Source organism: Tachypleus tridentatus, chromosome 9 (genome assembly GCF_004210375.1).
Source record: "Tachypleus tridentatus isolate NWPU-2018 chromosome 9, ASM421037v1, whole genome shotgun sequence".
Taxonomy (NCBI): Eukaryota; Metazoa; Arthropoda; class Merostomata; order Xiphosura; family Limulidae; genus Tachypleus; species Tachypleus tridentatus.
The window spans coordinates 47,740,979-47,768,426 of NC_134833.1; the positions used below are offsets into that span (position 1 = coordinate 47,740,979).

At 32.0% G+C, this 27,448-nt stretch overlaps 1 protein-coding gene across 1 annotated transcript in view; it reads left to right on the top strand.

Moving 5' to 3' along the window:
• Positions 1–27,448, top strand: part of LOC143227368 (neural cell adhesion molecule 2-like) — a 46,194-nt gene that overhangs the window by 4,553 nt on the left and 14,193 nt on the right. The window contains exons 2-6 of the mRNA XM_076458823.1: positions 3,736–4,068; positions 9,408–9,518; positions 10,419–10,622; positions 18,204–18,500; positions 19,583–19,873. Coding sequence (XP_076314938.1) covers positions 3,736–4,068; positions 9,408–9,518; positions 10,419–10,622; positions 18,204–18,500; positions 19,583–19,873 — 1,236 coding nt within the window. The remainder of the gene's footprint in view (positions 1–3,735; positions 4,069–9,407; positions 9,519–10,418; positions 10,623–18,203; positions 18,501–19,582; positions 19,874–27,448) is intronic.

The following is a 27,448-nucleotide window of genomic DNA, read 5'->3' on the forward strand; positions in this document are numbered from 1 at the left end:
TAAAAAATATATCAATGGATACTGAAAGTTCATTTCGTAAAACTCCAGTAACATTTTAGTAAGTATAGTTCCCTCTAAATGTTAGGAAGAATAAAAATGTTAATACTATGATGCTTATTAGTGTTTCTATTTGATTGTTTGTTTGTATTTCGTGCAAAGCTACACAAGGGCTATCTGCTCTAGTAGTTCCTAATTTAGCAGTGTAAAACTAAAGGGAATGCAACTAACCATCACTACCCACCGCCAACTCTTGGGTATCTTTTAAAACAACGAAATGTGAAGTAATCGTAACTTTATAACACCCCCACAGCTAAAAGGACGCGTATGTTTGGTGTGACGGGTATTCGAACCTGCGACTCTCAGATTAGGAATCGAGTGCCCCAAACTATCTTGCCATGTTGGGCCCACTTGGGTTTCTCTCTCTCTACCTGCTCCAGATTTCTGTGGTATTTCTAAACAGTTTTATTAACAGGAGAACATGTATCAAGAATAGTTTGATGAAGAAAACCGTTGTGTTCAACCTGATTGAGCGTACTTTCTAAAGCGGTAGGATAGCTATGATTTGTTCAAATATATATATAAAAACGGCTCGTTTGGGTTGAGAAATTTTTTTACGTAGAGGAGTGAACAACATTTTGACCTTCGACCGTTGTTCACTCCTCTACGTAAAAAATTTTCTCAACCCAAACTAGCCGTTTTTGCATATATATTTCTCTACAAGTGGGTTTTCTCGACATCACTGATTATGATTTGTTTAGTTTGGTTTGGTTTATTTTGAATTTCGCGCAAAGCTACTCGAGGGCTATCTGTGCTAGCCGTCCCTAAATTAGCAGTGTAAGACTAAACGGAAGGCAGCTAGTGTTTACCACCCACCGCCAATGTTTGGGCTATTTTTATACCAACGAATAGTGGGATTGACCTAACATTATAACGCTCCCATGGCTTAAAGGATGAACATGTTTGGTATGACGGGGATTCTGATTTGTGCAGTCTTACGATATCGTTGTAGTTGCATTGAAGGATGTGTTTTGTCTTTTTAGAGGATACGAGAACTTTAATAAACCAAACTTTATTTTTATTTCATTTTATAGATGAATTTAATCCACAGAGAATTATAAATAAGCGTATTTTCCGGCTTGAGTAAAATTACTTTTATTTATTTATTCTCTAGGATGTTAGTTCTAAAAGCACGTATTAATTAACATTCATAATTTGAATGATAAAGAGCAACGCTTTCAAACGATGTAATACAACACAGTTAATATTTACATAGACACACGATGTAGAAAGCGTTATCTCTTTTGGTGGCTGACAGACATTCAGGAATTTCAGGAAATGTGAGTAAATTATTCATAAGACTCACCATAAAAACTTTAAAGTAAAGGTTTGATCTAATGCTTGAGAGTAATATCAAACACTGAAGTTGGGCCATGGAGGAACACGTTGTCTGTAGCTCACATAATACACTTTCCTTTCATCTTCCTTTTACTTCTAATAGCTTGTATTTGTAGTACATAACCGCTGCATGAATATTTGCAATTAACAGCATCATTAGGGATTTTTTTATTGATACGTTGTTTATCATACCTTAAGAATAGAAAAGGACCACATTTCTCTCATCACACAAAGAGCAAATTAAAAACTGTTTTTGCTTTATAAAGTATATTGTAATTTCAAATATTTATGAGAAAAAACATTATCATGTTTCATTTATACAAGAAAATAGTAATCGTACAATACTAAGGAATGCATTTATTGAAACAGAAGGGATGTGTATGTTTTCTTATCGTAAAGCCATATCAGGATATTTGCTGGTTCCACGGAGGGGAATCGAACCACTGATTTTAGCATTGTAAATCCGTAGGCTTACCGTTGTATCAGAGAGGGACGAAATAGAAAGGAATTGATTATCATTATAATTATCGACTAAACAGTTAATCAAGTAAATATTCAATTAAAAACTAATTTTGAAACTCACAATAGCTACTGTTTTGTTGCACCCAACTGATACTTGGGATCAAATTTATAAGAATGATGCTCTAATTCCAGCGTTGTCCTTCAAACTGAAGTTTTTATCGTCAATTGTGCTCAGTCTCATAACTGTGAGTACATCCTATTTATTGCCTGACACCTCAATATGCACTATAATAAGATTCTGCGATGGACACTGAGGTCAATTTTAAATCGAATATTTTTTCTATAGAAATTAAAATTACATAAAAAATTATTTTGAAAACTCTTTTGAGAACCAATTATAACTATTTCTCATTTTACAATTAGATTAAGTAAAAAAAAATCCTATTTTACAGAAAATCGTCTAAGGTTATCTGCCGCCTTCCTCGTTACCTTCAGAGAGAAGGCATCAGGCACTCTATCACCTACCAATCACGCTAACAAATTGGCTGTTACGCTTATAACACATCCACAGCTTAAAGTGGGAAATATATTTTTTTTTATTAATTCGCGTGGATCCGAACCCAGTTCATTAGTTTCAAAATCCAAAGCTTCACCACAGATTAAAACAAAGTTTATTTTTTGCACAAAGCTAAACAAAGGCTATCTGCGCTAGCCTCCCCTAATTTAACGGCTAGTCATCACCATCCACTGCCCACTCTTGGGCTACTCTTTTACCAACGAATAGAGGGATTGACCGTTACGTTTATAACTCCACCATGGTTGAAAGGGTGAGCATCGTTGGTGCGACAGGGCTTCGAACCCGCTTCCCTCAAATTACAACTCGAGCTCCTTAACCATCTGACCGTGCTGTTAAACAAAGTAAATCGAAACGTAAAGTACAATTATTTCAAGGTTATGTCGTCGACAGTTTTATTACCTGAATATCTTAGCAAAATATTTTTCATTAAGCTAACATATACGCTGTATAGTTACGGGGAAATAAAATTTCAGCTTAGAACAGAAATTCTAAAATAAATCCTTTCCTACAATTATTATAACAGTCATTGAGATATAACTGGGATATAAAAGACATAAGTACACACGTGTCAGGTTAACTCTTGTGAAACGTCGCCACGTGTGTATTTATTTTCTATTTTTCAACATTTTTTTTACTGTGTAATAATTATGTATTTCCCATATTTACGGAATACTACCAGAATTTCGAACACAGTGTAACAGATTAAGGATATTTTTGAATAAAGTATTTTGTTGTTAAGTGCTACACAATGAGTTATGTGTTCCATGCCCACCGGGTATCGAAATGGAGTTTTCAGTGTTATAAGCCTTCAAACTTATCGCTGAGTCACAGAAGAGTAAATATATTATTAAGATAACAAAACAGAGTGTATATAGTTTTAAGATATTTCATCTAAATCAAATGTTAACGATTTCTTTATTTTGTAAATGTAGGAGAAATATTGTTATTTGTAGTAACTTTTCTCTTAACAACACACATCCCAAAGTCTTGACAGATTGAACAATATATCTGTTAAAGGATTCAACATATGATTCTTTGTTTTATTGCTAAGCTAATTTTATATTCAACTAAGATATTCTTACTAACATTACACGTTACTGAGAACGCGTATTCTTAGGCCTTATTTCAAACTAAGAATGCAAAATATAAAATTACTTATTCATTTTTATAAGATATTATTAACTTAATGTCTCTCATTTTAATACCTATATAACAAGTTATACCTCTGGTAATACATTCGTTTTATATTTGTATGTATTATCCATATATAAATAATAACGTAAACTTGTTTTGTTCTATAGATATCGTTGAAGGTATATCTGGAGGAAAGGTTGAGCTTCCGTGTTACATGACTTCTACTATTCCAAAAGATGAAAAAGCTCTTCTAGTTCTCTGGTATAAAGATAACGTACTGATTCCAATTTATACTTTCGATGCAAGAATAGGTCCACTTTGGCAAGGACGGCACTTATCAAGCGACTATTTGTCGGGTCGGGCTTACCTTACAACTGTAGATAGTCCCGCCAAACTTGTCATTGAGCCAGTAACTCTTTCAGACAGTGGATCATACCGTTGTCGAGTGGACTTCAAAAAAATAAGGACAAGTTATACTGATAGCATCTTGAAGGTCATTGGTCAGTGGTCAGTGGTATCATGATGTATTTCCCAGACATTGCCCATTATGATAAAAACCTTTCGTTGTTTTTTAATATGATGTGACTGATTGATTTCTTCACTTATTTAAGCTCTAATTATCACATAATTGAAACAATTGATAATGTAGAGTCTAGCCGTTATTTCAAGTAAACACTACTCTGAGAAATTGGTAATGTCGCTGTACATCAAACAGAAACATAGAAATGGCTTATAAGTTCAAATATATTTGTGTATAAATTACTATTATAATATCTTTTTTTTATTATACACATTAAAAGCACTGAAAAGTTACAGAATTGCGAAATTATGCCATTAAATTAAAATAATGCCCTAACATAATTTATGTTTTGAATATATAATACTTCAAACTTCGAAAAGTAATGAAAATTACATACTGTACATAGAGTAAATTAAAACAATATATCATCTTATCTTGTAATACCATTTCATTGATTACCTGTATAAACCAATATTGACTGGTATTTAACTCCTATTCTTAGAAATACTTCTCATTAACAAAAGCGAATGTTTTGCAACGTTTCTTTTAACTATGTGCACATTCAACTTGTTCAGTTCTTTGTTTTTCTGTTTGATCCTGCTGCTTGTTCAAAATTTATTTATTACATTTTTGTATTATTTTCTTTTCCTTACCACACACTTCTTTCCCAAAAATGCTGTTTATAGGCTTTACTTAAAAACTGAAGTTACATTTATAAAGATATATGATTAAAACTTAAGGAAAACTTAAAATTATTAAACGTAAAATTGTAGCAAATAGTTTGTTTCTTAATATTTTTGCTTTGAGCAGTTTTCGGAAACTCTAAGCACGCACTGATTTACTTTCTTTTCTGTGCCCTATTGCCGCACGAAATGAGCTTCGCTCTTTGTGTGGGTGGGTGCACTACATGAAAGATGATCAGATTCCACTATTAGATCAGAAGAGAGCAGCCTTAAAGTTAACGGATTGTACTGTTAACTTCTCGATTTCTCCTTTATCTTATAATACCAAAATTAGAAACGCAGGTAGCTTCCTGTGTACATTTGCACAAAATTATGAAATAAATAAAATTTGTTGTGTATTGATGATTTACGAACTGGAAATAAATGGATGAAGATTTGAGACAGAGATGTTGGTTAAAATGTCCTAAAAGTCCAGTTCGTATTTAGTTGGAAATATGATACTTGGTTGTTTGTTTAGAATTAAGCATAAAGTTACACAATGGGTTATCTGTGCTCTGCCCACCACTGGTATCGAAACTCGGTTTTTAACGAAGTGAGTGTACAGACAAACCGCTGTGCCACTGGGGGCAATACTTGATTGAAACTATAATTATAATTAAATAGTTATACAAAGGCTTCAGTTACATAACTTGTATCTGTTAAGTATCAGTATTTGTAAAAAATACAAAAATAATAACTTCTGTTTTGATTTTTTGAAAATATTTGTAGGTGTAAGACATTAACTGATATTTTTTTTAATTTCCAGCTACAATACATATAATATGAAATTCGACTGATAATTGTTCTTTCTATTAACAGAGATTTTATAAAATAGTATTAATCGTCTATTAGAAAGATAAAGCATTGATTTAGTTTCGTTCCTGATATTCCTGTTTATACAAAAATAAGCTTTATTATATTTACAATAATATAGATAGAGATGAAAAACTAAGATGTCCAATATCTTTTGATATTTTCGGTTTCAGTTTGAAGAAAATTCCAAAATGTTTCTGTTTAACCATTTATAGGATGCAGTACTTCGCATTGTATATTAGTAGGTTATAGTTGTTCTTTAGAATCAGCTGAAATAGAAACTTCAGAGGTTTTAGAAAACAATCTTAGAGACTATGCTGCCTTTACTACTGAAAGGTTGTTTGTTTTTGCCGTTACAAATTACACATTGGGCTACCTGCTCTATGGTCTCCGCTACATGAGGGCTATTTGCGCTAACCGTCCCTAATTTAGCAGTGTAGGATTAGAGAGAAGGCAACTATTCATCACCACCACTTGGGCTATTCTTTTACCAATAAATAGTGAGATTGACCGTTACATTAGAACACCCCCACAGCTGAAAGTGCAAGCATGTTTGGTGTGACAGGGATTTGAACCCACGACCTTCAGGTTACAAGTAGAGCGTCTTAACCACTTTGCCATGCCCGCTGATAAGTGAATCTCGGAGTTTAGCGTTGTAAGTAGGTAATTTTACCACTCGCATTTAGAGTACACCGCTAAAAGATCAAATTATATTCTATTGTAGAATTACGAATTCAAAATGTGTCATGGTTTTATTATTTATGGTCATTATTTTGGCTAGTCGTGAGATATTTTATATGATAAATAAAAGCACCACATGTCAGATTGTTTTTACAGTAGATTAAAGAAAACGTAAAATAATGCATGGTTTCAATGATCAAATTAACTTATTATTTATTTTTGTACAAAACTGAAGTAATAATATGTCTATAACCACACAAACTCTTGTATATCATAATACATCTACATTTTTCTATTTAACCGTATGAAGTTACAATGATACTGACGTTTGAACTTTAAACGGCTAATATCACATTTTAAATTGCTAATTTTTAAACATACACATTTTCTTATACCTGGTTAGATAAAATGACAGAAATTATTCCGATTCATTAAACTGAAATAAATTGTTACTTGTGTTAATTAATTTTGTAAGATGCAAAAGTAACTTAACTTTAATCATAATATGTTCTTGCATGATTTTGTTTCGTATGTTAATCATAGCTGACAAATAAACAACTTTACTGTTTTCAGTTATCATCCATTTACAGAACGAACACCAAATGTTTAGACAGAAATAAGCAGGATAACCTATTAATATAACGCTAATTACTTTTCAAAATTTGTCAAGCTAAAGATAATTCAATTGTATTCAAGAACAATTATAATAAAATTTACAATTTTTGTTAGTAGTTCATTCACGAGTGTAACATATACTGTACAAATGCCAATTTGTTTTTTGAAACAAATTTGTCTAATCGGCAGATGTTAATAGATCAGTCACTAGCTTTACCTAGTTTTTCAGATTAGAGCTAACTTTTCTTTACTGCGTTCTCACGATTCAGAAAGCTTGAATCATAACATTTTAATCAATCTTTTTTTTCTTTTATTAATTATTGGATGACTGATAATCTTTACTATATTTAACTCTTGTTTACACATTAGATTAAAGTTATAAATCTGAAGTTCTTGCAGTGCAACTTAATAAAGTGTTGAGAGAGTAAAACATTTGATGAATTCTCAATACTTGGAACATACTATCATTAAAAAATCGGTATTTTTTAAATTGCGTTTTGCATGTTAATCATATATTACTTTAAAAAATGAACGTATTTTATTTATCTAATTACAAGTAGCAGTCACACGTGTTCTAATTGAACGATTCTAGGAAATTAGGTTTAAATGTTGTTCCAATGGTTTATATTCGGGGAACCTAGGATATCAAACCAAATGAAATATGGCAGCAAAATCCTTTAAGATGAAAGAAAATTATTAAAAAAGAGGTTTAACGGCGTTTATTATCTTCTTTATATTACTTGTAATACGAAATAATTAGATTTATAGAAAATCAACCATTTTTATGGTATGAACGCCTAAGTTGGCGAAACATGGTTATAATTACTAATGCTTGTCATAACATATTAGTTGTAGGATAATTATATTTTGAACACTACATTTTTTATTCAGTTCTTTAGGGTTTTTTAAAGAAGAAGAGTGTGTAATAGTATTTCAGTCCTAAGTAGTTCATTCAACACTAAGGTACTGAATAAATGTTTTAGTGTTAAAAATATAATATGTCTTCTACAAATGTCTTATTACAAGTAAAAATGAATCATTATTGAATTGTATATGATTTTAAGAATTTTCTTTGATTAATAACGGATATAAAACCTTTTCTTTGCCTTATTTTTCCCAGTCATTTAAAAATATTTTATTTTCCCATATGTGTAAATTATTTCACTGTTACTGACTGTTTTCTAAATTTTTTAAAAAAATATTACGCAGTGGTTATAACTATTGATTTATCTTTAACTTTTAAACTTTTGAGAAAAACAGTTGCATTCAATAAAATGTGCAGAATATGTCTTAAAATTAACACGAATTCTAAGATATTCCAATAGACACACTCTTATTTGTCTCCCGTTGGTGCAGCGGTAAGTGTTTTTTGTGTTTTTCTGAAAGTAAAGCCACATCGGGCTATCTGTTGAACCCATCAGGGGAATCGAGCCCCTGCTTTTAGTGTTGTAAATTCGTAGACTTACCGTTGTACTAGCGGGGGTATTATATTTCATTTTCAAAAACAACATATTTTAAAGTGAAAACTGTATATCATAACCTCAAAACGTCCTCTAAAGCTAGCGTCTCAGAATTATGGATATTTATATTTTGTTTTGTTGAAATATTTTTGTTGTTACTGTTGCGTAAATTCTTGTTGTTTCTTATGTTTAATTTAATAAAACATTGAATAAATTGTTTATTGATTAATTATTTTATTCAGTTAGATTTCCATACTAATTATTAATACTGTAATCGACTTGTTGGTAAATATTTCGAATGGTGATGACTAGTTGCCTAAAACATTACACTGCTAAATTATTTTCAATATTGATAGCCCTCGAGTAACTTTAGAGCTAAAAAAAAGCTATTTAATTTTAATAGCTCTTGTGTAAATTAAAAAATATACTTTTATGTCACATAGCAACTAATGCCTGTGAAGAGTGATCAGTAGATTAGCGATTTTTCTAGCCTTATTTCACAATATGGTTAATAATTTTACTAAATTTTGATTTAATGACACACAAATCACTGACAAAAAATCCATACGTTAACAATTAAAATATCAATGCGCTTGCTTCATAAGTGTACATTAATTATCGATGACGTAATGCTTACGATATTATTAGAGATGATTTGTATTTTTAATATATTTTAATATGAATAAGGACATCCCTTGTTACAATCCCTAAAAACGCTAAAGTTTTAACAGTAAATGAGTGCAATAAGATAAAAAGACGTCAAAAATGATATTAAGTTGTAAAATATTATTTAATAATAATAAAATAATAGTTCATATAATGAGCTTAGAACCTGCACATTTGTTATCATGTTCCATTTTTAATTCTTATTTGTACTTTTTGTGGATAAAGTTGTGTTGAAAGGTTGAGTTTGTGGTTGAAAACCGTGCTATGCAATTGTTTATGTCATTATAAGGAAAGATTAAAATATCGAAACTAATTTTATTTTCAAGTGTAGTTTTAAGTGGAAATTTTATAACTCTTTCCAGTATTGCCATCAAAACCTGTAATAAAAGATGAGAATGGGAATAATCTTGAAAGTCTTATCGGACCATACAACGAGGGAGAACCTTTAAAACTTTTATGTGAAGTAATTGGAGGTAATATATATTATTTTATGTACTTGTTCGTGTTAATGACTGTCAGAAGTACATGTCATTATGAAGAGTCAAAAACAGTGTAGCAAACAATTATAACAGACAAACTTTTTGGTCACAAGATGTTTGTAGAACAACTTTTCAACATCCATTCGTTTGTGTCTGACAGATGTCGAAACCTGTTCACTAAACATACATTAAAGAGGCAGCTCGTTAGCTCATTTTTCTTTTACTTTTATCTAAATAGTCGTTCTAAAGTTAATATTATAGGATATTCAAAACGACAGTATAGGAGATGGCTATATATGGTATTAAAGATTTGTTGGTTTTTTAGCTGCAGTTATCATAGTTAACTGAAGTTTAGGTTATAACACATAATGATATATTGTTGTGGTGATTAATATTTACCAACATTTACAATAACGGTTTCCTCAACTGTAATTATTTTCGTCGGCAAAGCTCACTAAAAGAAAAAAAAATCTGACAAGAAACGTCTTATGATGTAGAGCCAGGGCTGCCGTAACTAAAAAGGCACAGAAGACAGTTGTCTATGAGCCCACTGTGTCAAGGAGCTCACAGTGGTTATGCTTGTTTTATTTTAATAATCTTCTCTGATAATAGGTAAAGTTGGAAGTTGTTATATTTTAAATCAATATTTTTTTAAAATTTTATTTTAGTTAGCATAATATCAATAAAAAAGTGGATATTGGAATTTTGTATGTGCCCATTTTAGTTTCAACCCGTTCCTGTGTAGAAAAACAAAGTAATGATTTACAGTGCTTATAAATCTTAATTAATTACAAATGCACCCATTCGACGCTTAAATTTTTTTTTTTTAAAATCGTTACCCATACAATATTTGAACAAAACATATCATTCTAAATGTGTACATAACTTTTTCAGGCATTCCAATGCCTACCGTAACCTGGTGGAGAGAAACGATCTTATTGGATGACAGTGCAACAAGAAAAAGAATAGGTCCAATTATTAATGAAATTTCGATACCAATGTTGAAGCGTCACCATTTTATGGCGACATTTACTTGTGTAACTTCAAATAATAACATTTCTGCTCCATTGTCAACAGCTGTAACAGTTGACATGAATTGTAAGTAGATCACGTTTGAGATTTCAAAAACAAAAGGTAGCAATATAGCAATAACGTGTGTTACATATTATGATTTATCTCAGACGAGCTTTCAATTTATTATGTTACATATCACGATTTCAAATAGCCTAAAATTGAATTAAATGATAACTTAAATTTAGGAGTTAATTAGAGGTAGATATTTAGCAAATTTGTGATATTTGATGATAAGATTGATGCACATAGTTTTTCTTAATACAACTATATTTTAACATACAAATAATAATACAATTTATAATAATGGTTATTACAAATAATGGTTTATGTACAAAAGTTTTACAAAATTACAAACAATATTAAGTCTTCTATTTGATCTGGAATTTCCTTGATAATCTATCAAGGGTTCACGATGAGTGAATTTATTTCGAGTTGATATCGGTAAAATTCTTTTAACGGGGAGCTAGTTAGCTCTTCGCTGATCACACGTAAGTTTTTCACGGCTAGGGTATATATAATGTCTTCAAAAAAATGCTAACATGCGATGCTGCTCTGTTGAGGTTAAATGGTTTGTAATGTTCGGAATTGATAAACGTTCCTGGTCAGTATATGAAGTTCCTGATTAATAAGCATTAATTATAGTTACACCTTCTGAGGTTTATAGTATACCAACTAGAGCAAACCAGTAATATATACCGTCTCTTCGTGCGTTAGGTTGGTTACCTTTTATAAGCGTTAGGTGAGATATATTAAATGTTAGCTAAAACAATAATACTGACATTTACATACACGTGTACATTATTGATTCTTATACTCGATAATCTTCTACAACTTTCGTGAATTGGCAGGAATTTTACAATAGAGATTTAACAGTATATGTTATGTGCATTTCTAAATATATATTTAAATAAAAAACATCGACATTAAAATAGATGTATAATAATAGAACCGTTACATTTGTCATGCAACCATTAGCATGTGGAACATGGTAACTGTGTCATCGTTAATTGTGCATGAATATTTTATAGGATTGTTAGATATACACGACTGTTTCCGTTAAAGTACAGAGCGAATGTTAAATTTAGTTGTTGTTAGAAGCGATAATTTATCGCAAGTTTTTTTGTGTAGTTAAGAAGTTATGAATTGGCGGTTGTTGTGTTATTGCATCATGTTACCACAAACGTGTAAATTTCCATTTCAATTAGATATTATTGTATCATGTTATCGCGTAATATATAAAACGTTATAGACCTTTGGCAGTCAATAAATATGTGTCCGAAATGAAGTTCAAGTAAGATAGACAGTCAGTTAGTTAGATAGGTAGAGCTAGTTTCTGTGTTTATGACTTTAACCGTAAATATCGTATAGTAGTGATTTCTAAAGTAAATTATTATAGACTTTGTTGTAATAAAAAAGTAGAGAAAAATAATTTGTTTCGTCAGTTGTGGGGATGAAAAGAGACTATTGTTTAAAGCTGTGAATACAACTGTGGAAATTAACTGTGTAAAGAACATTTGTGTATACGTTTGACTTGTTTTAATATATAAGTGGAGAATGTGTTGTTTGTTTATTGTTAAGAATTTATTGCCAACAAGTCACAGACACCTATCGTAAAGAATCTCTCCTGATACATATATATATATATATAAACTTGACAAGGATAATTTGATTTAGCGTAATATAATTAATAGATTATTGAGTCATTCATCGAATGTTTTTTATTAAGTTTTAAGTCATGCTGAATAAAAACGCCTCCTGAAATACCTTAATCTACATTTTACTTTTGATTTTACGTTAGAGAACTGATTTGTTGTCTACGAGCCATTTTCAAATTATCAGGAACATTAGCAACGAAGTAGCATTTTAGATCTTGTGCACCAACTATATCAAAGTAAAACTAAAGAATACACACCAATTATATGAACAATAAGAAAGTGAGATATCGTTTTAATACAGTTAAGTACCTTGTATTTCCTGCATAGTTACATGAACTTCACTACAACTTGTTCTCTAAAGTACAGGTGTGGTGAAACAAATCAGTTACTGACAACTTCCTTAATAATATTAGTTGTCTAGAGGTATTCATCACAGAGACTATATTACAGTGTAATATATGCGAAGAATTTTCCATTCAGAGTTTTGAATCTAACTTGTTAAGTGAAGAACAGTATGTATGTTCGTGCTACATTTTGACGACAGGCACTTGGTACACATTGCGGGTGCAAAGTTGTTTCGTTAAATTTCCCCACTCTTCTATTACACCAGCTGTTCAATATCACTTAATATAATACTAAACGCCACCTATGATGTGACTGAAAACGTATAATATATATTGTCACTGCAGATGGTGTGTTTTCCTCCTGAGAAGGTGTCGACTTTTGCATACAACTTGCATCCTTTAATTCCTACAATGTGAAAACGCAAATAGTTGACGCGCCACGTTTGTAAACGAAAAATTTAATTTTAAATGTTCCCTAGAAACATAATGATCGAGTTGAAAGTGAAAGATATGTCCCTGCCAATTTTCAAATAATCCATATTTTTCCCAAACAATTATACACGACTCGTAGTCACAGAACTAAGAGCGAAAGCACAGGAGAGTTCAACAAAATTATCAAGATGTTCATGTAACTACACGTCTAAGAAATTTATATGTTACCTTAAGAAGAATGTTGGTTATGAAATGTATACAATTTCACACAAATGTTCATTAGCAATGTAGATTAGCTCTTACTTGCAATTAATTGCACCTTAAACAACATTTTTAACAAACGCAAAGTTTGCCTAATAGTTCCATTTAAAATAAAACTTATAGTATATTTACATAATATAAAACTAGACAAACGGTAATCTGTAGTTAGAGATACTTTGCTACCAATTATTACCTAACACTTGCAAAATTAAATACCACATTTAATTACTTATAATTATATTATCAGCTATTTTTGTAAGAGGCCATTGATAGCGAAAATTTCAATCACAGTAATATGTTAGGCAACATAACCAAATAACAGTTACATAGAATTTTATCATCTTCATGCGAATCTAAATCATTTCCTAAAATTGAATCCCTCACTGGCTACATACCTACCAGGAATATTAACATCCAAACTAATGATATTTGTGGATTTAAAGTCCTCTACTTTAAGGGAATTCACTCAGATGAGTTAGTATTGTACAAAACACTTACTTAAGTTTTATGTAAATGAGTTTCTATAAAATGAAGCTATTCAAAAATTGTTAAAATTGGAATCATATCTCATGAAATCATAAACACATAATATATTTAAAGGAATTCTCTGTTAGCAATAAGTAATGCATTTAAAATAAGTTACTAATTATTTAGATTCTTTACATAATAAATATGTCACCACTTGCAGATGAAGATGTTAACAACTTTATTTTTATTTTTGTAATACATGTGTATATTATTAGAACTTTATGCAAGAAGCAGGTCCCCTGTGATACAGCGGTATTCTGCAGACTTACAACGCTAAAATCCGGGTTTTAATAGCTGTGATGGGCAGAGCACAGATAGCCCATTGTGTAGCTTTGTGCTTATTTTAAAACAACAGTCAAAGAAGCAGATTTAAAAAAAAGTCTCTTTTCAGATTTAAAATCAGAGATGCTTTTAAAATGACATTTAAAATTTATCTTTTGTCTCCCACAAGTTACAGTCAAATAAGTTTTTATCGTAATACTGAAACTCATCAATTGGACTAGATTATGTGAGCAGTTAACAATGCAATATATGCTATCTATATGCATTAAAAGTTGCTTCTCTGATACGTAACTGTAAAAGACGCAAAAAGTTTGTTTGTTTTGGAATTTCGCACAAAGCTACTCGAGGGCTATCTGTGCTAGCCGTCCCTAATTTAGCAGTGTAAGACTAGAGGGAAGGCAGCTAGTCATCACCACCCACCGCCAACTCTTAGGCTACTCTTTTACCAACAAATAGTGGGACTGACCGTCACATTATAACGCTCCCACGGCTAAAAGGGCGAGCATGTTTGGCGCGATGGGGATGCGAACCCGCGACCCTCAGATTACGACTCGCACGCCTTAACACGCTTGGCCATGCCGGGCCCGCAAAAAGTCCATAAAAACTGCAAAACGCAAAATTAAAACCAGAAAATTTGTATGCATTTTCCCATAAATCCATCAAACTTTCAGGCCAGATTTGGTGAAGTTTCTTCAAGAGAGACGGAGTAGAGGTAAAAAAAATGCGAAAACGCCCAAAAAAGTTACAACACGCAAAATGCAAACCTAAGAAACTTCCATATCAATTTTCGTGAAAATTCGTACAAATCCTGCAAAGTAATTACATGAACATACAACAGACAGTACTATTATATTTATATAAATGTGTTAATTTACTCAATCAAAGGGATTTATTTTTTTTTAATTAAAAACATTGGTGATATAGAAGAAAATATCTTAATTTAGAAATGATATATGTTTAAAATTAGAGGTATGTTTTTACATATATTTTGCATTTTATGCACTTACTAAAATGTAAAAAGTCAACAAAAGTATGTGTGTTTTCTTGTAGCAAAGCCACATCGAGCTATCTTTTAAGTCCACCGAGGGGAATCGAGCCCCCTGATTTTAGTGTGGCAAATCCATAAACGTACCGCTGTACTAGCGGAGGACCCGACAAAAATAAAGAGTATTTAATCAAATATAAGAAGAAAAAAACTAATTCGTGTTAATCTGTTCGTTGTTATCCGTAATCACATTTTGAATGTAAAAAAAAATTAACAGTTTTGAAGTAAAAGCTGTACAATTGTTTTTTTATCTAAGTACCTTTTACATTAGTTTTCCCACTATTAAAATTTGATTTTTCTTTGGTTTTATGATATTTTAAGACTTTTGATAAATTATTAATAAACTTGATAATTTTTGGCCAAAAGAAATGTCTTATGATTTTGTTATTCGTCTTGTTCACGTCTAAATGATCTCTTATGGGAAGTTCATGGGCAACTTTCACTATTTCAGAATGATATACTTTTGAAACAACCATTTTATAAATAACAACAGCCGAGTTCTCTGAATCTGGTGGTCTCCATTTTCTGAAAAAGTAACCATTTGGAACTTTCTCCAGCTCATTCTTTAGGAGTTCATATTTAAATAATGATGAGATCTGTGGATTCTTTTATTGCTTATAGATCAGTTTGCTTCTAGCAAACGGAACCTCCTCAGATCTCTCATGTTCATCATTGCCACTTATCAAAAGCTTGTCAGTAGGACAATTATTCACAAGATCCCCATCGGTTCCAAAATATGTCTGAGACAAATGTATAATATTGTCGAAACTTTGTAGAATGGACGGAAACTGCTTGTTGTGGATACACGAGTAGAAGACGACGTTTTGAAATTCTTCCGCCTTTTGTCTTCAGGTCAGTGTGCGTTTAGGTGTTGTCAGTCTTTTATAGTATCCTGATGGATTGTGAACAGCGTGTTAAGATTGGTTGGGTTATCAATGTTTCTGATTGGAGGAGAGATTTCCTGTAGATTCAACAAATGGTAGCCACAGGTTACTAACTTCTAATCCGGAATATCATCAACAAACAAGCAAGACAATAACCACAACTGTATATAGAAAACCCACAGAAACGTAGTTTTATGTGTTAAAGTGCAATCATCTGAAAGAGCCGCTGCTTTCCGTAGTGTTTCAACTGTCTTTTCATCTAAACAAGTTTGAATTCTTCATTTAGACATAATTGTCTAGTTTGTGAAAACTGTTGCCAATATGCATAGAATTACACCATCGATTAAAACAGACCTCATTTTCGTGGGCGAATTACATATTTGATAATCTTTCTTGCGATAACTTCCAAACTTTTAATGATAAGTCTTCAGTAATAACTCATATACTTTGAAGATAACTACTTTAACCTTATCATAATTTGTACAGCCTTCTAGAGACAGAGCAGCATAATCTTCTTGGGCTTTACCAGTAAAAATACTCTCTAATAATAATGACAATTTTCGGTGGACCATTCCATGGTTTAAGCAACTTTCTCAGCATGTGCTTAACAACAACAACTGAAAAAAAAATGTATTTCACTTCTGTGCTACGTTTAGTCTCCTCACTAGTACAACAGTAAGTTTTTGGACTCACAACGCTAAAATCAGGGGTTCGATTTCCCTCGGTGAACACAGCAGATAGCTCGATGTGGCTTTGCTATAAGAAAACACATACACATACTCAAAATGTTGGAAACATTTATGAACTTCGTTTTCATTAATTGGTGGTACTTTAATGTATCGATTGAGTTCAAAGTTGTCATTCTGGTTTGGTCGATCGAAGTTGAGTCTAATTTCTGATTCTTTCAGTCTAATTTCCTTCTCGGTTTGGATACTGGATTGTTCGGCCTCGAGACGATTACTTTCTCTTTCCGCTTCGATACGGGCTTCCTCTTTCTGGGCTTTGATATGGGCTTGTTCAGCTTCGAGAGAATTAATTTCTCTTTCTGCTTCGGTACGGGCATCCTCTTTCTGGGATTCGATGCGGACTTGTTAGAGCTCGATTTCTTTGGGTTTTAATTGGATTTCTAACTTATCTTTATCACTCAACTTTGATTGGCTAGAGGAGACGCTAGAGTATTCTTCTAATGCTTCCTCAGACAACAATACATCATGGACTAATGTCTCAAAAATATATATTTTTAGTTCATTTTTGTCGTTGATATTTTTAACCTTTAATTTTAAAATTTTGGCAATTTCAAGCAATTCGCTTTGTTATATTTTTCTAGTTGTTCGAGAGAGGGTGATTCAAGAAAACCTTGATGTCATGTAAATGACTGCTATGTTTACTTTAATAATGTTTCTGGATATTCAGGCAAAACTCAACAATGCAATAAATATCCAAATAGGGATGGTTTTTCAGTGCCACATCCACCAGCAAATTAGGAAACAGAAGAGTTGTCCTGCGAAGAATATATCATCTTCATCCTCTTCATCTGGCAATTCTGTTCCTGTGGCACTTTGACATAAACTCTTTCGTTTGATCACACAAGAAGAGCTAATGACCCGATTCGCTACTTGTCTCTATAAAGGCAGCGTGGGGAATTTTTATCATAACTCGAAAACTGGAGTTGATCCATATCTTCAACATGATTTTTACAGTCAGTATTGTCAAATTACTCAAAAACAGTTGCAGTTTTCTGGTAACAGAGAAAAACGTTTGTTGTCTGGTGTTGTCTAACAAAGTATTCATTTCGTATAATTTAATATATACTACATATTCAATGAAAACAAAAATTGTATTTCAGAATTATTTTTGTAAACTCTATATATAAATGTTTCGTGCAACAGCAAAACTTAAATTTTGCGTGATATCACAGCACAGTTGCTATTCCCAATATTTTTAATATAAATTAGTTACATACGAAAAAATTTCAAAAACGAATAAGGATAACAACTTTTATGAAGGTAGCTTTTTCATGATTAACGCCCCAAGATATTCTGTCGTTAAATTAATCTGATGTGTATTCATTCTCTGTTAGTTTCCTTACATATTATCGAGTTATGCTCCAAATACTATTTCATATCTATTTACGGTATACTAAGCTGTATTATTTTACTTTTTGATTAATCTAGTTAGACCTCTTGTTGTGAAAATTGACCGGTACAACCAGTCGTTTTCAGAAGGAAGTCCAGCTCAAGTTAACTGTTGGACAGCTGGATCTCGACCTCCAGCAACAATAGAGTGGTTTAAGGGTAATCGACAGCTTAAGAGTGCTTTTTCCAATGTTTCCAATCACGAAAATGTTACTATTAGTCAGCTAACTTTCGTACCCTCTGTAAATGATGACAAAAAAACTCTTTCCTGCTCAGCGGTGAATCCTTTGATACTAGATAGTACACTGACCGATACGCAGTCTTTAGATGTTCGATGTAAGTATACTTACAACGTAAAACTACTTACAATTTAGATTTCCTAAAACTAATTTCTTGATATTGGGTGTAAGTATGTGTACAATCTAAAATTACATATCTCTTAAATTCCCGATGCAACCAAATCTATAATCTGAAGTAACGTATTACTTTGGTATTGTTTTCCTGCCACTGGTTTATGATGTTCAATTAATAAATAAATTCCACACAGCGTTAAAATAGAGACACAATTAAAAAGATTTAATCCATGCCAATCTATGGTATCTAAAATGTTCACAACTTTCGACTTTTCTATGTTACCATCAGGAGTGTGCTTGCAAGATATAAGTATCATATTTACTCCTACTTAACTAGGTCGTGTAATCTGTGTATAGGTTTACCATTTTTGCATAATTTTTACAGGATGTTCCGTCACATTCTTATACATTTATTCGCCAAACTTTCATCTGTATTTAATATTTCATGATCTGTTTAAAACTTTATTATTTCTAAAGATTCACATATATTATCGACTCCAATATCCTTTGTTTGAATTAATATTACTCACTTTCCCATAATAGCTTATGTTGTTTTTGCACATGCTTCACTGTTGGCGTCTTTTTGGTCCTTTCATTTTTTTACAAATTCGTCATGTTCTGCTACACGATATTGTAAATCGTGTTGTGTATAATAAAAAATTGTGTTTTCATATATTATTTTACATTATACTTGTATGCTCATTTAAGTATGTAGTTAGTTCAAATATAATATACATATACTTATTAAATGGTTAACATATAGTAATAAAACATTCGAAGCTAAAAAATGGTCTTTATAATTATTTTTATTATATTTTGTGATAGGATTCATAAATATTTTCATTTAAATAAGTATTTTTCTGCTATCGATATTCCTAAACGTATAGTTTTTATTATATATATTTTTAATTGCATAATTTGTTTAGTACTCCTTAATCAACTTTGTTATTAATGTATCATCTTCATGAGACAATTCTCGTGTAAAATATATTATATTTATTGGAATAATTATTGATGCATTTCTTATTTTCGTTAATTGTTGGGTATCTGGTTATTTACTTTCAGACAAACCTCAGTTGAGTGTCGTAATGATGAAGCGTCCACACAGTCACACAGCGAAAGAAGGAGAGGACGTTACTCTGAACTGTAACATCATCGCCAATCCCTCAGTCATAAACATCAATTGGGCTTTCGAGGGTCAGAACCTATGTTCTAATTTATCAGCTAGAGTCCTTGTTATAAATCAAACTCTACTCTTGACCAACGTGGACCGATTTCATAGCGGGATGTACAAATGTACCGCAACCAACACACGAGGAAGAGGAGAGAGTGCTCCATTTGACCTTCACATTCAATGTAAGTTTGTATGAGGCAGTCATTAATCTTGATAATGACTTAGAATGAGGATGTGCTGCTATATATTTCTAACGGAACAATATATAGTAGAAATGAGTTTCGAAGAAAATGATGCAAGTAACATTCATATCCAACTTTCCACTCAACGTACCAGTTGCACGCTAACACTACAAAACGTTTTCGAAATATTTTATGTTTATAAAAATACTTATAATTAAACAAAATGATTTCTTTCCAAGTCAACATATCAAGAAACTTAAGAATTATGTTACATGATGTTTGAAGATATCTTGACTGAACTTACACTAATATAGAGATGAATGTAAGCTAACACAATTAGATAGAACGTAATGTAACTGGACAAAACTTACGTTCATAGCCACAAAACAATATATTTATTTTTCTGCAAATATGTAAACACAACGAGCAAAAATATAACTATCATATTTATACGTTTTCGCAAAAATAATATTTCACTGAAACAAACTAAAATAAATGTCTACCAAAACTTCGACTGTTATTAAACTATATTGACGAGTTTGGTAATAATGCCGTAGCCAAACACCAAAAAACGACGAATTAGATAAAATAATGATAATATGTTTCAGGACCAACTTAACCCTTTAAAGAAACATGGTCGTTCTGAGCTTTATAAACAACATATTTCTGTGCAAAGTATCGACCAAAATTAATATTAAATCTTACCTAAGGTGAGGTTGACTTGTAAAATTTAGTGAATACAAGGAAGTAAAAAATTATAGTTTCTTTGCTCTCCAACGTAGACACAGTAATTAATAATTACTATTATTCATTGGAAACGTTGGCATTTCCAATATTGCATTTTGTGGTTATGAAGTTAAGTGAGTCAACTAACGTATTTTTTGAACTAAGTACAAAGTTATGGTTAAAAAATAATTGACTTGGTAACTAGAGCGCTTAATTCGCAATCTGTAGGTTGCGACTTTCAATCCTGCTCATTCTTTTAGGTATAAAAGTATTATAACATGATGGCCAATCCCACTTTTCGTTAGTGAAAGATTAGCTCAAGAGCTAAAGGTGGGTAGTTTTGACCAGTCGACTTCCCTATGTTCTGACCCGGCATGGTCAGGTGGTTAAGGCACTCAACTCGTAATCTGAGGGCCGCGGGTTCGAATCGCCAACACACCAAACAGCCGTGGGGACGTTATAATGTATCGGTCAACCCCACTATTCGTTGGCAAAAGAGTAGCCCAAGATTTGGCGGTGGGGGTTGATAATAGTTGCCTTCCATCTAGTCTTACACTGCTAAATTAGAGACGGCTCACAATATAAGCTACCAGACCTTGAGTTTTACAATACAAAATCTAAACATCAAAGAACTTTTAATTTAATAATATAACTGTATTGCAAGGAACAAAACCAGAAATAGGTGGTTTATTATATTATAACTCTCGACACTTCTAACCTAATTTCAAGTAATACCCAATCTATCCTCTACGTTGCCAAGCGTCTGCCATATCGGCCTTTCTTTTTTCGGTATATTCCTAGTGTATTTATTTATACAAAAATAAACATAACCATGTGAAAAACTAATTTAAAGAGGAGAGGATCTGCAATACATAATCAATGTAACTAAACAGAGAGGTAACTTTAGAAGAAAACTGAAGAACAGCATTCGTAACACTAGAAACAGGATTGAAATATACATGAATATCACATAACAAGATAATTAACAAAAAGGGTCAAATAATTTGAATTATATTTCGAGCCACTAATGTTCCTTGCCATAAGAAGAGCAACAACAAAACATACATGGTGAATAGTCATCAGACACGTTATACAGAAAGAGAAATATGGGGAAATCACATTACCAATTTTATTTAGATAAAACTCCAACGTAGCAGGGTAATAACCACACCTCGATGTCTTTAGAATATTACAAGTTTTTGGTTATGAAGCAGCAAAAATAAGTTTATCATCCCACCTGCAATTCAGACCAATCGAGAGACAAACAATAAGCGGTACCACTTTTGAAAACATATTAGTTTGTTCATGACCAGATATCTAGACAGAAATAATTCTTCCATCAAAACGAGTAGAACAGACATATTCAACTCGACATTTTCTCAGAAGACCAGGGTGATTAAAGCCCATAATGAAACAAACCAGAATGATAACATTTCCCATGTAACAGGACTGCTCAAAGTGTCTGAAACAAACAACAACTTGAGAAAAAGAAGTAAAAATATTAAGCAACCAATGTAATGTTAACACTATAACTACATAATCACCAACAAATTAAGACTGATTTGAGACACGGTAAAGCAAAAGTAATTTTGATTTATGCAATAAATAGCCCAAGTTTTATGCCCTGTAGAAATCATTTAAATAGCCCATACAAATTCTTGAAACTTTGAAATTTGAGGAAAGCAATTTAGTAAAATAGCTCCTTTTCTAGGACGTTCTGGAATGTGTCTAAATGTAAAGATGCTCATGTAAATTCTAAGTCTCTAAGAGAAGGAGAGCATGTAAATAATAGCCTTCAAAAAAGAAGCAAAACATCAGCACACACACAAGAAAGATAGGATGTGTAGTAATTTATATGCAAAAACGGCTCGTTTGGGTTGAGAAAATATTTTACATAGAAGAGCGAACTTTGTGAACCTGACGATGACCGAAGAAGGTCGAAAAGTTGTTCGCTCTTCTATGTAAAATATTTTCTCAAACCAAACGAGCCGTTTTTGCATATAAATTTCTCAACAAGTGGGTTTCTCGACATCACTGAGGATGTGTAGTAGTACCTAAAGTGATTAACATAGGAAAGGTTATCAATGAATGAAGAAATAAAGGTTTCAGAACGTTAAATAAATGAAATCCCCACTGACTATTCACTAGTGTCGCCATAAGTTCCTCAGAAATCAGCATTTGTGAAACATGTGAAATAATACTTTTCATGGATTCCAAACATATACTAGGATTTTATTTTGAACGCTATTTTGTTTCCGAAACACATAAAGGAGTAGAGTCATAAAGACCGTTATCTTAATTTAATTTCGAACAAATTAAAACACGATAAAATAACAAAAGTGTATGACAGTCAGTTACACTTGAGTATCGGAGACAACTTAAAGATTAACACGTTTTAAACAAAAATCAATTAAAAAGCAAACGTAAGATCCCATGTACAATAAATATAGAATATCATTGAGATTTCTTTTTTATTTCCGTTAATAAAGCGATATTTGTATCCTTAGCATGAAGCTTAAGCATGCTAACGTTTTTCGCAAGCAATGTAACCAAATGGTTACACTTCAATGCAAAGAAGGAAAATTACAACGCATCAGCACATATTAACTCACTACAAAGAAATCAGCGTATTATGAAAATACATGAACAAATATCACCATTTTCATTTCTTACAAAAAATATGAAATTAAAAAGCATAACACTAAATTTAAGTTAGAATACCCTCTAGTAATAGTTATTTTATAAAAAAAGTATTTTAGACTTTGACTGCAAATGTCTGCAATAATTATTCAGTCATTGCAAAATATATACTTTTATAATGACTAAACTTAAAAAACACCAAAAAACCACTATCAACCAAAACATCTAGAACAACATCCACTACATATATGTGAATTTCCAGAGTCAGGCCAATGGATTCTTCATGAGTCATCAAACAAGTTAAAAATCTGAATCTTTTCTAAACCCTATCTGACATGAATATAATTGATTATGATATTCAAGAGACTAAGTGAATCGAATATTAATCATATGTCTCAAGAGTTTAGCCTGACACGAAAACACAGTTGGACGATAAAATATCAAGAGTAACTCCCATTTATTTAGATTTTATAAGTAGTATCACATCCAAAGGCTTCAAATTATTTCGCGAAGTACAAAGAACTTATTAATCAGCATCTTTCGCAGGATCACAATGATGAGACGTTTTATTACTCCTACGTGATTTAGCTAGTACTAGAATTTACATCAATCAGAATATATGCAAAAATAACATCTAGGAGCATTGGACTCAAATAATTCAAATAATATTTTAATTAAGTCCAGAGAACACGTCTTCCAATTGGCAAACAAGAATCTTTGGAAGTGTGAAAAACATACTTTATATATATATATATATATATAGCTGTTTTGAAAAATAAATTATCACTTCCAAAATTCAATCAGAAAAGCCCTTCCAGGAATATTTACAATCTAATGCTTGAGTCCAGTGTCATTAGTCTTTAAGCTCCGAGGATTCCATCATCGAACTTTAATGTAGAAGATCATCACAAAAAAATCTCTCAAGAGATTTAGACACTATGAATCTCTTGGAGTTTAAAAATCAGTTGTCAAAGACGTTTTCTATTCCTTTTTTGTAACTTTAGTTCCTACCAAGCTAAAACAGATTTAATAACAACCAATTAGAATTTCCACTGTAAAAGGAACAAAGTCTTGTTGAAAAGAAAAAAACACACAATAGCTTAGGTACATATCAGTTTATGAACAATTATCGACTGTTATAACGGAATACTAACTGAAACAAAAGTGGTTTGTGTGGATGGCCCCTGTATTAAAAGGTACAATTTTAGGAATTGATTTCCACAACCTAAATATTTCACGAGGTTTACTACATCGAAGACACACAACTGAAAACACTTAACTGGATTATTGATGTAATATCTTACAGAAACAGAAACCAGCATTAATGAGAATGGTTAAAACTTTTCTCTCATAAGTTATAACGTTCCACGTATCTATTAAACTTTCTTTATATCTTCTAGTCAGTTATCAAAATCTTGTAACCAGAACTGCAAACTTTCTCCTGTTTGTTTCCTACACCTTTTTTTGGTATGCTCCAAAAACAACTCGGCATTATCTATCAGATCTTGAAAGCTGAGAAATCAGAGACCATTCACCTAATTAAAACACTTGAAATAAGCTCTGAGCGGAAGGATTTGACTTCCACCACTCAAGCCCCTGCCTTTCTGCTCTTATGCCCTAAAGTGCTCTTTTTCTCTCATAAAAGGGTACAGAAATACTAATAGAAAACTTTGATTACCCTACGTATACCAGATGCACTTTACACTTCACATATTCTCCCCTAACCCCCTCTCCCCAAATCTTGCCTTAGAATTCTTGAAATGAACTCTATTAATGTCCTCTACACGTTACTACCTTACTATCAATAATCATAATATCGAATTCTTCTGGTCAAGAAAACTTATCTTCCAATATTAAGTTAAACATAACTCAACTGTGTATAAAGTATTTTAGTAAAAAACAGACAGGGGAAAATTATATGGTTTGTTGGGGCTACTCAGGGCATGTGTGATAGTTTGAAAAGTCCTGTACTCTCTTAGAGTTAGCTTAAAATGATTAACACTACCTTAAGAAACTAAATCAGTAAAGATAGCTGGTAAATAACATAAAGAGAATCAATCAAAGTTTCATCATGAATACTGTGCCTAAACAATCTACCAAAGAGATACTCTTCTCATTTGCTAGTTTATATCTTTTAAGTGTACCTACTTCCACAATGAAACTAGAACTCTCAGACTCTATAACTTAAGACACTAATAAGTCCTACATCTTACCAAATTCAATTCTCTCACCTGGTACATTAGTCTTTGATTCTATTTTCTTTTATACTTTTCATGACTACCAGACCATGAGTTTAAAATTTAATAATGGATGATCATTTGCTATAAACTAAACATGTAATAAATTTATTCATAGAGTAAATAAGTGGGTTATGTGGATAGCTCCAGTATCAAAAGGTACACTATCAAATATGTTCAAAGAATGATATTTTATCAATTTTAGTAGAAAGCTTATAAAACCATCAAGCGGTGATGTACTTTAGCTATCAAGACATGGTTGCCACGTGGCTTATTGATTTGCATATATAAAATTGTTTTAATGTAACCTACTAAACATCGTTTACGATATGAACCAGCATTGTCCATCAGGCAACTCAAGAGAAAGCTCGACTTAGAAATCTAATTAAACAAGTTTCGAATCACATATCATTATAACAAATCTGAATGAGCACGAAATTAGAATGCGTCACTTTTATTAAGCTCAGAAGTGTTTATACGTAAGTTGCAACACTTTAATGTACTTTAAATAACGTACGATAGATTGCAGACGTACAAGCACTAATTCATTTAGAATGAGTTCAGTTCTACATCCGAGACTCTTAGTTCAACGTTTATTGGATTAGACAAAAGCAATAAATCATCTGAGAAAATTATAACATTTCAGTTTAAATTCTAACGTTTTAATGTTCCAGTGCAATAAAATCATCTTAACTTTATTATGTAGTAAATTAACACATTTGAAAGCTTTACGTAAACTATGTTGATAACTTTTAACGAGTTAGAGTGTCTTTTATGTTTACCACGCACTTCTCAATATTTCTCGGACAAATTAAATTGAACTGACAAGTAAGTTTAATGTTATTTTGGCGGCACTTGTGAGTAGAACCTGTAATGTAGAAGTTGTACTGTAAAACTTCTCTTAAGCACTAATTTATACTGTGAATTTACTTTAAACTTGATTTTATTTAAGTTACCGTTTCAACTCCTAGGCCTGGCATGGCCTAGCGCGTTAAGGCGTGCGCTTCGTAATCTCAAGGTCGCGAGTTCGCGGCCGAGTCGTGCCAAACATGCTCGCCCTCCCAGCCGTGGGGGCGTTGTAATGTGCGGTCAATCCCACTATTCGTTGGTAAAAGAGTAGCCCAAGAGTTGGCGGTGGGTGGTGATGACTAGGTGCTTTCCCTCTAGTCTTACACTGCTAAATTAGGGACGGCTAGCACAGATAGCCCTCGAGTAGCTTTGTGCGAAATTCCAAAAACAACAACTTCAACTCCTAATGTCTGATATATTGTCATCTAATAAATATCTTCAGAGTATCGAATTTTATTTCTAATGTTGACGTTTAAATTTGTTTTATTTTATTATTCCAGAAGTAATAAGCAGGTTCAAAGGATATTTTAGCAAAAACTTGACAATAAAGTTTCTTCATGCGGGCTCCCAGCAAGTCGCCGGATTTACAACGCTAAAATCAGGGGTTCGATTTCCCGCGGTGGGCTCAGCAGATAGTCGGATGTGGCTTTGCTATAAGAAAAACACACACGCTTCATGCGGAAGACACTTGACATTTGGTGGTAAAAAGTATTAATACGCATTAATAAAATTAGTGATGAAATCACCTCTTATGTATTTAGATACCTATTAAACCCTTTATTTGCATGAAACCATATCTTTTCACCGGCATTTTAATATGCATCAAGATTTTCCGTTTATGTATGACTTGAGAAACTAGTAAAACCAGAATGCAAAAGTCCTTGAGTAGCTTTGCGCGAAACTAAAAAAACAAACAAAAGACTAAATAGCAGTTGTAGATGCTGCTTATAACATGCAATGGTTGCAAAGTGAGAATTTTTCATTACAATATATCATGTAAAATTAAAGTAAGTAGTTTTTTACTTAGATTGATTTTGAAACTATTTAGTCAGAAATATAATTTTCGTTATTCTTATGTTCGTAATTTCTGCAAAATTAAAAAAGGGTAAAATTAATTAATTTA